At 39.0% G+C, this 15425-nt stretch overlaps 2 protein-coding genes across 2 annotated transcripts; one reads left to right on the top strand and one right to left on the bottom strand.

Annotated features, from left to right (window-relative positions):
- Positions 1–29: 29 nt before the first annotated feature.
- Positions 30–2150, top strand: LOC103874409 (serine/threonine protein phosphatase 2A 57 kDa regulatory subunit B' kappa isoform). Its single transcript, XM_009152832.3, has 2 exons — positions 30–1532; positions 1609–2150. Exons 1-2 carry the CDS (start codon positions 402–404, stop codon positions 1963–1965), a joined length of 1488 nt encoding a protein of 495 aa, XP_009151080.1. The 5' UTR covers positions 30–401; the 3' UTR covers positions 1966–2150.
- LOC103874410 lies at positions 2101–6386 on the bottom strand. Its single transcript, XM_009152833.3, is given in 1 exon segment — positions 2101–6386. A coding segment is annotated over 1 exon segment (1239 nt). The 5' UTR covers positions 3411–6386; the 3' UTR covers positions 2101–2171.
- Between the last annotated feature and the right edge of the window lie 9039 nt (positions 6387–15425).

Genomic DNA, 15425 nt, shown 5'->3' with positions numbered 1-15425 from the left:
TTTTCCGATAAGAATAAAATCCTGTCTTAAATTAAATTTTGCAATTAATTATTTTTCCTACAATTTGAGAAAGGTCATAAGTTTCTTCTCGATCCAAACTGTTTTCTTCTTCAATTTTCTCTCTAGATTCAGAATTTTTCTCATTCCTCTTATATAATCTCTCTCTTAATGTTCATGGATACAAGAATCATGAGATTGAGATTTGATGAGAAAGCAGGTAATGATTAGGGTTTCCATGTAAAATTGGGGATTACAAAAAGTGGCAACCTTTCTTACGTTTCGGATCTAAACCCACATTCCACGGAGATCTCTCTCTCTCTTTAGGGCTCTTATGTGGATTTGAGCTTTCTTCACCTCTCTTCTGCTTTCTTGTGTGTGTGTGTGTGTGTTTGGAGGAAAGAATGTACAAGATATTCCTGAGGAAGAGTAAGCCTTCAAAACCCGACTCATCAGAAGAGCTCTCTCCTTCCAGCTCGGATCCGGTTCAGATACCCGGACCCAATGGTGTGGTCTCTCCCCCCGTTCGTTCCAACTCAGGGAAGCGTATGTCCTCCGCCGTCTTCCCAGCGAGCGTTGTTTCTGGAATAGAGCCTTTGCTTCCCTTCAAAGACGTACCAAACTCCGAGAAACTAAACCTCTTCGTCAGTAAAGTCAGCCTCTGCTGCGTCGCGTTTGATTTCTCCGACCCGAACAAAAACTCTATCGAGAAGCTCGTGAAGAGACAGACTCTCCTGGAGCTTCTTGACTTTGTAGCTTCTGGTTCCGTTAGGTTCACCGAGCCGGCTATTCTCGCAATGTGTAGAATGTGCGCTGTGAATCTCTTTAGGGTCTTCCCTCCTAGTTACCGGTCTAGTGGCGGTGAGAATAACGATGATGATGAGCCTGTGTTCGACCCTGCCTGGCCTCATTTGCAGATCGTCTACGATCTCCTGCTTAAGTTCATCACCTCTCCTTGTCTAGATGCCAAGATTGCGAAGAAGTATCTTGACAATGCCTTCGTTGTGAGGCTGCTTGACTTGTTTGATTCAGAGGATCCTAGAGAGCGAGAGTGTTTGAAGACGATCCTGCATCGTGTCTACGGGAAGTTCATGGTTCACAGGCCGTTTATCCGGAGGGCGATGAGCAATATCTTCCACCGGTTTGTGTTTGAGACGGAGAAGCACTGCGGAATCGCCGAGCTTCTGGAGTTTTTGGGGAGTATAGTGAGTGGATTCGCGTTGCCTTTGAAAGAGGAGCACAAGATCTTCTTGTGGAGAGTGTTGATTCCACTCCACAAGCCTAAGTCTCTTGGGAACTACTTCCAGCAGCTGTCTTTCTGTATTACTCAGTTTATAGATAAGGAGCCTAAGCTGGGGAGTGTTGTGATCAAAGGTTTGTTGAAGTTCTGGCCTATCACTAACAGCCAGAAGGAAGTGATGTTTCTTGGGGAGGTTGAGGAGATTGTTGAGGCGATGAGCGTGGTGGAGTTTGAAAAAGTGATGGTTCCGTTGTTCTTGCGGATTGCTTGCTGTGTCAACAGTTGCCATTTTCAGGTTAGGTTTCTTATTCTCTCTCAAGTCTTGAAAGACAATATAAGGTTTTAAAGTTGAACCATTTCATGTGATTCAGGTTTCTGAAAGAGCGTTGTTCTTGTGGAACAACGATCAGATTGTGGATTTGATTGCGCACAACAGGCAAGCCATCTTACCGATCATGTTCACTGCCTTGGAGAAGAATGCTGAGAACCACTGGAACCAATCAGTGCTGAACCTAACCCTAAACGTGAGGAAAATGTTTTGCGAAATGGACGAGGCTCTCTTCATGTCTTGCCACGCACGCTTTCAAGAGGATGAGGGAAAGCAAAGCTCTGCAGCGGAGAAGAGGAAAGAAACATGGGAGAGGCTAGAGAAGGCAGCAAGTGTGAAGCCTATAACTGGAAAGACAGCTGTTCTAGTGACTCCTTTAACAACCTCCATTGCCTGCTAAATTCTCAGCAGCAAAACATCAGAAGAAGATGATGGAGTAGTTGTCCTTTGTAATATTATATAGTTAGTTGTGTCTGTGTGGGGTTTATGCTAAATCTAATGCTTTTTTTAAAAAGCTTGGAAGCAAAAAAACATATATATAAAACTCTTTGTATTCAATTTAAGTTTACATTGTTCATCTCAAAAGCACTCTTACCTCACAAAACTTCATAGGCAAAGGTCATGCAGATAGAACGTTTTCCCACGGTATGTGATAGTCTTTTCTTCAGCTCCAAGGCACCACAAATGTCCTTGCAAGTTAAGAGCTTCTTTCATTCCTGCTGTCTCCCACACAAACTCAAACATCCCTAAAGCTCTATCTAACTGCTTAACCCCTCTCCGAACCATTTTCTCATCCGCTGAGGTCAAGATCCTCCCCATGCTCAAGCAAAATAACTCCCTCTTCTCCTCCTTGTAGAACCCTCCGCAGAGATCAACTTCTATGTCACGCACACGGCCGTAGAGGAAATACACGAGGAGAGTGAACAAACACGGCGAAGGACTTCCCAGCATCTTCGAAAGCTTTCTATGCACGAGGTGCTCTTGATGTCTAACCTCCCTGAATCCAATAGTGTTGTCCAGAAACACGTCTTTGATCTGTAGAAGCCCTTCTTTCATCGACAAAAGCTTCTCCAGATGGTAAAAGTCATGCTCGAGGAGGTACCTTCTCAGATCATTCACAATGTCGAGAACATCTTCCCACTTCGCAGAAGCATTCGCCTTTGCGTAACGAGCTGGCACAGGCCGCATCCATGAAGTCGAGTTCTCGGCTTTGTAAGAAACCGATGACTCGGATAAGAACTTGAGGCAAGACAAAATCACTTGCTGACCTAACTTCACGCCTTGTGTCTTCTTCTCCTCGCTATGTTCAAGTAACCAATCAACTTCTTCCTTGAGATTATTCAGTACATCTTCAAGAGCACCTCTCCAGATACGATGCTGAGTCACCTGCGAACACACGGTGCACCTCACCAGCTTCCTCTGCTGCGCAGAGATGTCAAGAAAGTTGCAAACTTTGGTCAGTGAATTCACCACCAACGGCTCTCTTTCGCTTTCAGTACCAAAAAGTAACCGCCCTCTTCCTTGTTGCTTGTGCTTCTGCTGAAGTGAAGGAGACCCAACGAAGATTCTAGCTAGAGACTTGAAAGCTTACATCTTTTGTTTGATAGCGTCATCATAGACGATTACGCCGTTGATGTCCTCTAGCTTCCCATCGACTAAATCAATGTCTTTTAACGCACGTGTTAGTTTTGTCAGAACTGAGAGTTTGTTTCTGTACCATTCATAAGGAAGTGCTTCTTCTTGGGAACCAACAGAAGAATGAAACAGGGCATTGACTGAACGGGAGAAGCAACCCCTGAATACAGAGTTTAGATGCCTTGTTATGTAATGTACATTACCCAACATTTGGAAGCGACTTCTCTCTTGGGAATTTCAACGAACAGCTTGAATGCAACTCTTGACCCGAAGAAACATAGGGTCTTTGATTCATCTACGTGTATGATTCTCTGCCAAAGAAATCAAATTTGGTATGAAAGTGCATCTGTATCGTGAAAAGAAGTGAAATGCGATTTGGAAGAAGAGAAGGGAAGCTAAGCTTCTGATGACGAGTGAAGCTGTGAGAGAGGAGATGAGAGATGGAAGTGCTGTTTATGTTTGGATCATAAATGGGCCTGAAGAAATAAGAATTTTAAAAAGGCCTAAGAGCCTTAATCATCAATTCGACATATTCACAAAAAATCTTTTTTTTTTTTTTTTTTTTGCTAAAACATGTAAATATCATTTAAATGAAATTGTTTGGTTTACAAAAGCAAATTAAAAAAGCTGCATCACCTTGGCAAAAAGAATAAAAAAACAAGATGAGGCAAATATTAGATCAACACGATTAGGGATGTCAAATGGGCGTGCTGTCCATGGATAATCCATATCCAAATCAATATAGACATGCCCATATTTAACCGTAATTTTGTTTTGTCTAAATGGACGAGGCCCAAATACACCCATACTCAAATGGACAAAACCAGATGGACACTAGACGGCCCAAATTTTAAAAATATCTAGGGTTAATGTATTTGGGGAAAAATCATGTTTTCCGCCAAAATCGTAACATTATATTTTTCCAAATCACGTTTTCTCGCCAAAATCACATTTTCACGTTAAACCTTTAAAACCGTGTTTTTCGTCAAAACCGTAAAATCGAGATTTCCCGCCAAAACCGTAAATCTAGTTTTTCCGCAAAAACCGTAAAATCAAATTTTCAAGTTTTTCCGCCAAAACCGTAAATCGAGTTTTCTCGTCAAAACGTAAATCGAGATTTTCCCGCCAAAACCGTAAATCTAGTTTTCTGTCAAAATCGTAAAATCGAGTTTTCCCGCTAAAACCGTAAAATCTAGTTTTCCCGTCAAAACCGAGTTTTCCCGCTAAAACCGTAAAATCTAGTTTTCTCGCCAAAACCGTAAAATCAAGATTTTCCGCCAAAACCATAAAATCGAGATTTTCCTCCAAAACCGTAAATTGAGATTTCCAGCAAAAACCGTAAATCGAGATTTCCCGCCAAAATCGTATATATGCTTTTGTATTCTACAAAACATAATGAAATATTAAATATGAATTTTTGTATGTTAACACTGATTTTTTAATTGGACTCCGCGGAAAGCTCATTTGGAATAGTCCATTTTGAATCTGGACAATTTGGACTTTGTACAATTTAGACTAAAAAAATAAAGTCTAATAAATTGATTTGCCCATTTGAAAATGCCCATTGAACATGGACAACCCATTTGACATCTCTAAACACGATCAGTTTACAGTAGCCAAAGACCCATTAAATTATGGAATTGCTTTTTATGTCTCTTGGCAGTGATTATGTTCCTAACTTCTTTGGTGATGATCCTATATGCAGGGCAAGAGGTGACGAAGAAACAGCATTGTGTAGCAGGTTGTTACGCTGCCTCCAAATGTGATATAGGGTGGAGTGTGTGGCTATTCTTCTTAGAGTTGTGGGAGCTCGGGTTGATGATAGTCGAATCCATGAGAGGAGTTGAGACCAGTTCTCAAAGAGATTTAGCGGCGGGTTAAGCCTAGTGATAGTCAGTCTCCACTCCACACCTCCAAACTCTAATCACAAGAAAGCCAAAAAATCTTATTTGGCTTTCTATATCTTAATTATTGCCATTGAAGTCCCGTAATGTAGTTTCACATACATGTTCCTTGGTAAAAATATATTTCTAAACATATTCACAAAAAAGCCATGATTCTTTCTTACGTAATATGATAATAAAATGTAATGTTTCTGTTGCGAAATCACTATGTTTCGCTTTAGCATTTTACCCTTTAATATATAGTGGTTTATATATGCATTAGAAGTTCGAATCTTCTTTTATATAGTTCGTGTCAGTCCTACGGATTTTCAGTATGTTGTTTTTAAATAGGGATTTTAAATAATAGATTTGCATATTATAAAAGAAGGTATAGTACTATTTGATCATGTTTATATCCTTTTATACAAAAATTATAAGATTCTTGAGTCGGACTAGTAATTTAGATCTAAAAATGTTACACAAATTAGCCTCTTAACTCCTGCGGATAATTCGAATTTTTAGGTAGAATTGTACTATACATATACGGCCTTTAAAAGGAAAAAAAAATGAGTTTTTTTATCCAAACTATCGAGAATACATACTCCTGGCCATGAGAATGCATACTTTGCATAAAGATATAAATCATTAGGAAGAATGTGACAAAAGCAAAAGATATAAGAGCTTAGAAAGATGAACATTCTTGCTTTCTTTTATGTGGGTTAAAGAAATTTTTTATTACTTTTGGAAAAGTTACTGAAATTTTCCCCAAATTTACGAACTTAGTATTGTTTTTAGTGTTTTGTAATAATAAGTTGTTTAAAATTGTTTTGTGAGGGTGCTTTCTAAAATGGATAAAAAGTTAGCTTTGCTATTGCTTTTTGTTACAAAAATTTGACTTTAACAGTTGAAATTTTATTTTTTAACAAGTGATGTACACTTTACTTATTAGAATCGTCATCGAGGGCCTCTCTCACTCATATATCACTAAGAAACACTAATTGCGTAGTTTATTTTATTTATTTAGTCCGTAATTATGTTTTAGTTAACATGGATTGTGGAACTATGACTAAAGGTATAAAAGAGACACGTATTAGATGCGCCATCTATTATTCTCCGCCAACACTCGAGCAGTGACTCCAGTTGACAATAATTTCTAATTTAATGATTTCTTATGGATCTTTTGGTAATTGTGAACTTATGTGTTTAGTTAAGTTGTATGAACATATGACTATGCTAGTATAAGAAAACTGTGTTTAACTTCATAGATCAATTATTTAGGAGTTATATATGCAATACTGTATTTGATATTTTTTTTTAAGTCATCTGTTAGATTATATTGAACTTTAAACATTGTTTCCAAACCATTACAAGGCTAACACCCCCAGGCCACAAAAACCCCCCACAATCATCAAACCAACCCCTGATTATGAGTCTACGACTAATACACTTTCCGTCGCCATACCTATACCAAAAAAGAATTCCAAAGACTACTCATAGCCATTAAACAGAGGATTGGACTTCCTCATTCACAAAGCAATTAAGCAACCATATAGGAGGACCTGCCGCTAATGTATTCAACAGACCAAACCAAAGTTTCCAACTTCACTTCACGCAAACTTCCAATCTGAAACATGATTCATATTCAAACGATTGATCCGAGACAAAGGCCAACGATTCCCGGACAGAAAGGGACACCGTCAGAGCCAAAAGCCAGCCTTATAGTGCTAAGATAGCCACTGTAAGCCAGAGACGAAGCCCGAAACACGGGAGTCAGGTCGCCGGAAAATAGAGCCAGAAGAAAAGAAGCTGACAGGAAGATGACCAGAAGATCTCTGACATCTGATGCCTCGTTTGGAAGGTTGTCTGACCAGATCCAAGAAAGCTTAAGCACCCACATCTGAACCGGCTGAATACAACCACCGCGTACCAGAAACCAGATAGGAACCGACAAACAACCCAAACCAAACATAAACTCACCAGAATATCACAAACTTCTTGGTGGATCCCTCTTTACCCACCACAACACCTCGACCAAACCTCATAAAACAGAACTTAGGACAATAACCCACCCTCTCACGGCGCCAGCAAAACTCGCCGGACACCGGAGAGGGAAGATCTAGATCTACTGTATTTGATATTCAGAACAGCTTTATTAGTTTTTTCTTCTCGTCTACAATTTTTCTCCTATATAAGTTCATATAGTGATACTAACAGCACTGCATATTAGTAATTAGGTTAGGGCTGGGCTAAAAATACTTTTAACCAGGAATCTGACTCAACCTCTATCAAAAAATCTGATCCCGAATTCCCGATCCGATTTGTTTCTAGAAAAATATCTGAAAGGAGCATGACACTAAACATTTCGAAAATCAGGTAGTACTCGCAGTGCCGTGCGAAGGGTTGTAGGGGCCTACACTACAAGAAAACAGCGGTATTCTGACGGACGTTCCGACGGAAAATGAATTCCTCGGAATATACCGAGGCATTTCCGAGGCAATTCCGAGGAAACACAAAATTTTGCTTCCTCGGTATTCCGTCGGAATATTCCGACGGAATTCCGAGGAAAATTCATCTCGTCGGAATATTCCGACGGAATACCGAGGAAACTAGTATTCCTCGGAAAAAACCGATGAATTCCGAGGAAATATTATAGACGTTAGAGAGCCGTTGGAGAGCCGTTGGGGGATTTTAAAAATTCCGAGGAAATTCCGACGAACTAGCCGTTTGCATCGGAATTCCGTCGGAATTTCCTCGGACCGTCGGCAGGATTTCAACTATAAATACAAGCACCCCTCTTCCTCTTCATTCACTCCATATCTTCATCCTCCCTCTCACTTTCTTTACACACGAATTTGATTCATAAAAAACATGTCTTCTTCAAATTATTTTCGTTCTTGGATCGATCGACCTCATTTGGATCCGAACACGAGATTGCTTACGGAAGAATACCAACAAGGTATAACCGAATTCATGGGGTTAGTTCACCGACAACCGGAAGCAAAAACAGGTATGTTAAGATGTCCTTGCTCTAATTGTAAAAATAAAAAAGTTATTAAAGAATGGGATGTTTGGACTCATCTATATTTGAGTGGGTTTACACGAAGTTACAAAATTTGGTATCATCATGGAGAAACTGATTATGAACTTGGTAGTACTAGCGAACCTCAGCCAGCGGTTAGATTAGAAGATCCAATTAGAACGGATGTAGATTACGGTGTAGGTACTGAGCAGATGGTAAATGATCATTTTAGAGGGGAAGATTTACCCAATGCCGAAGCTAGGAGATTTTATGATATGTTGGATGCTGGAAAGCAACCATTGTACGAAGGTTGCAGAGATGGTCATTCAGCTTTATCATCTGCTACAAGATTGATGGGCATTAAGACGGATTATAATTTGGCTGAAGACTGTGTGGATGCGATTGCTGATTATGTAAAAGGTATTCTACCCGAAGATAATGTAGCTCCTGGCTCATACTACGAGGTTCAGAAACTCGTAGCTGGTCTTGGTTTATCGTATCAGGTAATAGATGTATGCAGAGACAACTGCATGATTTATTGGAGGGCGGATGAACAGCGGGTTTCATGCAAATTTTGTGGGAAGCCTCGTTATAAAGATACGAGTGGAAGAGTTCCAGTACCATATAAAAGGATGTGGTATTTGCCTTTGACGGAAAGGTTGCAGAGGCTGTATCTGTCTGAACGCACAGCGCAACCAATGAGATGGCATGCGGAGCACTCAACAGATGGTGAGATCAGACATCCTTCAGATGCAAAAGCGTGGAAGCATTTCCAATCAAAGTATCCCGACTTTGCGTATGAGAGAAGAAATGTCTACCTTGGATTATGTACTGATGGTTTCAGCCCGTTTGGCAAGAGTGGAAGACAGTATTCTCTATGGCCAGTCATTCTTACACCATACAACCTACCCCCAAACTTGTGCTTGCGACGAGAGTTTTTGTTTCTCTCGATTCTCGTTCCCGGACCAGAGCATCCTAAGAGATCACTTGATGTGTTTCTTCAGCCACTAATATATGAGTTGCAACAACTATGGGCTCAAGGTGCTGAAACATACGATGTTTCGTATAAAGAAAACTTTCAAATGCGGGCAGTACTAATGTGGACAATAAGTGATTTTCCAGCATATGGTATGTTATCTGGATGGACAACGCATGGAAGGCTATCATGTCCATATTGTCAAGATAACACTGATGCTTTCCAACTAAAACACGGAAGGAAAACGTGTTGGTTTGACTGTCACAGGAGATTTCTACCACCAGATCATCCATATCGTAGAAGTAGGAATTTGTTTACGAAGAACAAGAGGGTGTTTGACAGTCCACCTCCGGAAATTCGTGGGAAAGATTTGAAGACACAACTTAGAGATTTTGGTGCAGAAAGGACGCCAGACGTCGGTGGACATGAGCGTTTTCCGGTAGATGGTGTTGGAAACCTACATAACTGGCACAAAAAAAGTATTTTTTGGGATCTGCCATACTGGGAGGATCATCTACTAAGGCATAATTTAGATGTCATGCATATTGAGAAGAACTTTTTTGACAATCTCATGAACACGATCCTTAATGTTCAAGGTAAAACAAAGGATAATTTGAAGTCAAGACTGGATTTAGTCGATATATGTGCTCGTTCAGAACTTCATGTTGATGAGAGTGGTAGGGCTCCTTTTCCCATATACCGACTTGATGCAGCGGGAAAGGATGCGTTCTTTGATTGGATTTCAAACGATGTGGAATTTCCAGACGGTTACGCATCTAATTTGCGTAACTGTATCGACAGAAAGGAAGGAAAGTTTACTGGCTTGAAAAGCCATGATTGCCATGTAATGATGCAGCGCCTCCTTCCGTTTGCCTTCAAGGAACTATTACCACGAAATGTTCATGAAGCAATTGCAGGGATAAGTGGTTTCTTCCGCGATTTATGCACAAGATCAGTGACTCTTGAAGGTATTGAAAATTTGAAGACTAACATAGCTGTGATTCAGTGCAACCTTGAGAAGATATTTCCTCCCTCATTTTTTGATGTTATGGAGCATCTTGTTATTCACCTGGTAAGAGAATTGGAACTTGGTGGTCCTGTGCAGTATAGATGGATGTATCTGTATGAGCGGTATATGTTCCATTTGAAGAAGATGGTGAAAAATTTAAGTAGGGTGGAAGGGTCTATAGTCGCACAGATGATCAATGAAGAAACTTCAAACTTTGCCGAGTACTACTTTCCAGCAGAAGTTCAGACCAAAAACAGAAGACCTGCTCGGCATGATGATAGAGGCGAACGGGCAACATATCATTGGAAGGTTCCAGACATTTTCACAGACGTTGGACGACTTAGCGGAAAACCAAAGGACCGTCGACTTACTGATCAGGAGCGCAGTCATTTGCAAACATATTTACTCACCAACTGCGAAGATGTTCTTCAATATGAAAGGATTTTCATGGCAGAAAAGCGGTTCGAATATAGATACGCCACAGAGGACGAACTAGAAGAAATGAAGCAGAGAGAATTTGGTGGATGGATGTTTACTTATGTGAGTGATGGTTTGGCCAGAGGTGAAACATTTGACGATTGGATACGCGAGATGGTCGTTGGACCAAACTTTGTTGTGAAGTCATATCCGAGATTTTGTACTCGAGGATATGCATTCACAACTCAGAAGAGGAGACGTTCGAGTACGACTTACGATGCTGGTGTTTGTTCTGCATCAGGAGATGATGTATACTACGGACACATAAATGAGATTTTGGAAATCAAGTATTTGGGCATGGTTGGATTGCGCTGTACTGTTTTCTATTGTGACTGGCACGACAACACTCCAGATCGAGGTGTGAGAACAGATGCATTTGGTGTTACATCAGTAAATTCAAGACGGAAGCTGCAATATTATGATCCTTTCATTCTTGCTTCTCAGGCCGATCAGGTTTGTTATATCAAGTACCCCCGGGTAAGGAACAGAGATGATCCATGGGTTACTGTTACAAGACTCAACCCGAGAGGCCGAGTTCAGGGAAGTTCTGAGCTGGAAGACCCACTACAACCAAGCACATCCGGCAACTTAAGTGCAGCAGAAGATTTAGGTGGAGTTGGCCTTGTAGTCGATTTAACCGACTTCGGAGAAGAAGCCGCCGTTCACGTAGAGGATGAACCAGTGATTGGAGAGTTTCACCAAGATCCAGATTCAGATTCCTCTGGTGATGACGACTCGGAAACAGACTAGCGTCGACCTTTTTTTTTTTTTTTTTTTAAAGGAAAATTCCGAGGAAATTCCGAGGACAGATAGGTTTTCCTCGGAATTTCCTCGGAATAGATCTTCTCGATTGAAAACCCAAGTTCCTCGGAATTTCCTCGGAATTTTCCGAGGGAATTCCGAGGAACTCTTTATGTTCGTCGGCATTTCCTCGGAAAATTCCGAGGAAATTCCGAGGAATTGGGGATTTGATTATAGATTCTTTTTCCTCGGAATCTCCTCGGTATATTCCGAGGAAATGCCGACGAACATAAGGATCTCCTCGGAATCTCCTCGGTATATTCCGAGGAAATTCCGAGGAACTTGGGGTTTTAAATCGAAAACAACGTTTTACGGATTGAATAACACGTATATAACCTTCATTAAGTGTCATAACCAGATTATGATGTTTGGAACTATGAACTTTGGTGTTTTATCCAATAACAAACACTTTTACGATTGCATGAACGAAAACCACACAACATAAGAGAAACACTTATACACTTTAATAAACGGTAAAGGGAATACTTACAATTATTTTTGAAATTGTGTTATTTCATGGTTTATGATCATCTATACAAAGAATCCTCAATGGTATGCATTATAATTGTATAAGAAATGAAATACGGCGAAAATAATCGATGTTTTAAAACCCCAAACCCTGGTTCCTCAGAAATTCCTCGGAGATTACCGAGGGTATTCCGAGGAATCCTGGTTCGTCGGAATATTTTCATTTAACCGGGTAAACCAAGCCGCCAAATATTTCGGGAAAATTGAATCAAAGAATTCCGAGGAAATTCCGACGGAAATATAAAATATTTCCGAGGAAATTCCGACGGATAGTTTCCGTCGGACGCCTCATAATATTAGGGCGAGCCCGATCTTCTTCCCCTTTCTCTCTTTCTCTCCGCGCCGCACAGCCTCTCCTCTCGCGATTTCCGGCGACTCCACCGTTCTCTCTCGCGTTTTTCCGGCGAATCTCCCCTAATCCTCCCCCATAATCATGTAAGAACCCTATCCCACTCTTTTAGGTTAGATTTGTATGGTTTTTAAGTAGATTTGATGATTTTGGAATGAGATTTATAGATTTTGTTAGGGTGAATGGTAGATTTGTGTAAAATCGAGTTTGATTATGTATTTCACTTGATTTGAATTTTTTTTTTAGTTTTTATTAATTTTGTGGTTATAAAAATCGAATTTGAAATTATATATATATATTGAAAACGTTTTTTGTATATAAAATCTATTTTTTGCATTTTAAATTCATTTATATATTTATTAAACATTTTTAAAATCTATAAAACTTTTTTTAAGATTAAAAATCATTTATATAATATTTAAAAACATTTTTTTGTGGTTATAAAACGTTTTATGTATTTTATATGTAAAATATAAATTTCTATATTTATTAAACATTTTTAATATTATGAAAACTATTTTTGTAATTATTTAACATTTTAAACATTTTCAAAACTATTTTTCGTAATTATTATGTTTTTGGGATTTATTTAAACTATTTTTAAAATTTTTAAACTATTTTTTATTTATTAAAACTTTTTTTATTAATTATTAAACTATTTATATTTTTGTGATTAAAAACTATGTTTTTTAACTATTTTTTATTTAAACTGTTTTTTTTAATTAAAATTATTAGAACTAATTTTTAAATATGTTTTTTTTTTAATTTACAGGTCTAATGATGATCAGATCCGGCCTCGCCAGCGTCGTAGCCGGGGTGGTATGGGGAGCCAGTCTCGGGGTTCTTCCAGCCATGTTCAGGATTCCGTTTCGCCCCACAGCTCATACCATACATCTCCCTCTCCATTACTCGCTCCTGCTGCTCCCGCTCCCGCTGCTGCACCCGCTCCTGGTCCCGCTGCTGCACCCGGTCCTCCGGGAGTGATGAGGGTTGCGGAGTTGGTTCGACAGCCCGGTCGTGACCATCTTCCCTATCTCACTGAGTATCCACATGGACATGGTCAAACATGGTAATTTAAACTTTTATTTTTTAAACTATTTTTTATTTAAACTATTTTTTTATTAATAATTTATTTTTTTTATTAGGTTCAACCGATCCGGGAACGGGATCAGCGCATGGATCAACCGTATGATGTACTCGGCCCTCGACAGCGGACATCCGACTTTCACTCACTTCCCTGTCGAGAAGCAGCATCTGTGGTTTCGTCAGTTTGCGGTAAGTATTCTAATTTTTAAATTATATTTTTTATATTATTAAAACTATTTTTTGTAATTATTAAACTATTTTCTATATTTATTAGACATTTTAAATATTATTAAAACTTATTTTTTGTAATTATTAAATTATTTTCTATATTTATTAGACATTTTAAATATTATTAAAACTTATTTTTGTAATTATTAAACTAATTTATATATTTATTAGACATTTTAAATATTATTAAAACTTATTTTTGTAATTATTAAACTATTTTTTTAATTATTAAACTATTTTTTATTTATTAAAACGACGATTTTTGTAATTATTAAACTATTTATATTTTTGTGCTTAAAAACTATTTTTAAACTATTTCAGCAAGAATTCAACTGGAATTCCGATGATACGCTCTCTATCTATCACCATTTTGTCCATAAAGTTATGGACAACTATGGGAAGCAGATGTACGAGTGGAAGAAGAAGTGGGAAGTAAACAAGGTAGTTTTTAATTTATTAACAATTTTTAATTTATTAAACTATTTTTAAAATTATTAAACTTTTTTTTTTTAAATTAAAAGGTCCCAAAGTCGATGAACGACACGGTCTGGAAGGAGTTGTGTGCGCATTGGGATAAAGAAGAGACGAAAGAAACTTCTTCCACCAACTCCAACAACCGCAGGAGCGACCGTAAAGGAAAGGGCATCTACAAGCATAACTTGGGTGCTCAATCTATTGCCACTCTGGCGGATCGCATGGTAAGCTCAACCGCTTTTTCTTCAATTATTTAAGTTTCAGAATTTTATTTTTTTTGCATTTTCAAATTTCTAATGTTTGTCTAATTTATTTTTTTTCAAGGCGGAAGAAAATGAAGGCCACCCAGTTGATGATCTCGCCCTTATGAAAAGGGCGTATACCAACAAGAAGACCGGCCAGATTGATGATGGTCTTGTGAGGGACGTGGTCGACCTGGTCCAAACTCAGGTGTATGACGAAGTGTCTCAGCTTCAAACCGATGATGACGATTCGACGGCCTCGACCAACTTGTCTCGGGTTCGAATCAACGAAATCGTTGAATCGGTAAGTTTTTTTTTTTTAAAGTTCAATTTAATTATTTCTTGATTTTTATTTTATCATCAATTTAAATTATCTAAACTTGGTTATTTATATTTCAGTCGGTTCCAAAGAAAAAGGGACGTTTGGTCGGTTTGGGTCGTCGCTCCCGGTCGGCTGCTCCTTCTTCTGCACCACATGCGTATGTTGATCCAGAAGTTCTTACGGCTCAGCTGAAGGACAAGGATGATCGGATATCTGCGTTGGAGACCCAGATGGCAGCTCAACAGGCGGGCTATGAGACCCAGAAGAGGCTGAACGAGCAGATGATGGAGATGATGAAGAGGATGTACCCGAACGAGACGTTCCCGAACATTCAAGACCCGTAGTTTTTTTTTTTTTCCAAAAACTCTGAATGTTTTATTTAAATTTGAATATTATCTACTATGTTTTATTTTATGTTTTATTCAATTTTAATTTTAAATTTTAAAAATTTTAATTTTTAAAAATAAAATTAATTTTTAAAAAAATAAATTTTTTCAATATTCCGAGGGAATGGAGTTCCTCGGAAAATTCCGAGGAACTTTCTCCCCTCGGCAAATTCCGACGGACTTTAAGTTCCTCGGAATTTTCCGAGGGAAAAAGTTCCTCGGAATTTTCCGAAAAACTCCACTCCCTCGGAATTTTCCGAGGGAAGAAAGTTCCTCGGAAAAGTCCGAGGAACATTTGTTCCTCGGTATTTTCCGGTAAACATTCCGAGGAATATTTCGTCGAAACTTCCGAGGATTGGACCATCGGAATTCCCTCGGTATTTTCCGAGGAACCTTCCGACGAAGTTCGTGTCCTCGGAGTTTCCTCGGAATTTTGTTTCCTCGG

The sequence above is a fragment of the Brassica rapa genome, chromosome A06 (genome assembly GCF_000309985.2).
Source record: "Brassica rapa cultivar Chiifu-401-42 chromosome A06, CAAS_Brap_v3.01, whole genome shotgun sequence".
NCBI classification, from domain to species: Eukaryota; Viridiplantae; Streptophyta; class Magnoliopsida; order Brassicales; family Brassicaceae; genus Brassica; species Brassica rapa.
This window is presented reverse-complemented; position numbering and strand designations above follow the sequence as displayed.

What these genes read in the sequence shown, in the direction of transcription:
- LOC103874409 (XM_009152832.3), top strand. Translation starts at nt 402, where the DNA reads ATGTACAAGATATTCCTGAGGAAGAGTAAGCCTTCAAAACCCGACTCA. An exon ending in TCAACAGTTGCCATTTTCAG is followed by an intron (nt 1,533 to 1,608) that starts GTTAGGTTTCTT and finishes CATGTGATTCAG; the next exon opens with GTTTCTGAAAGAGCGTTGTT.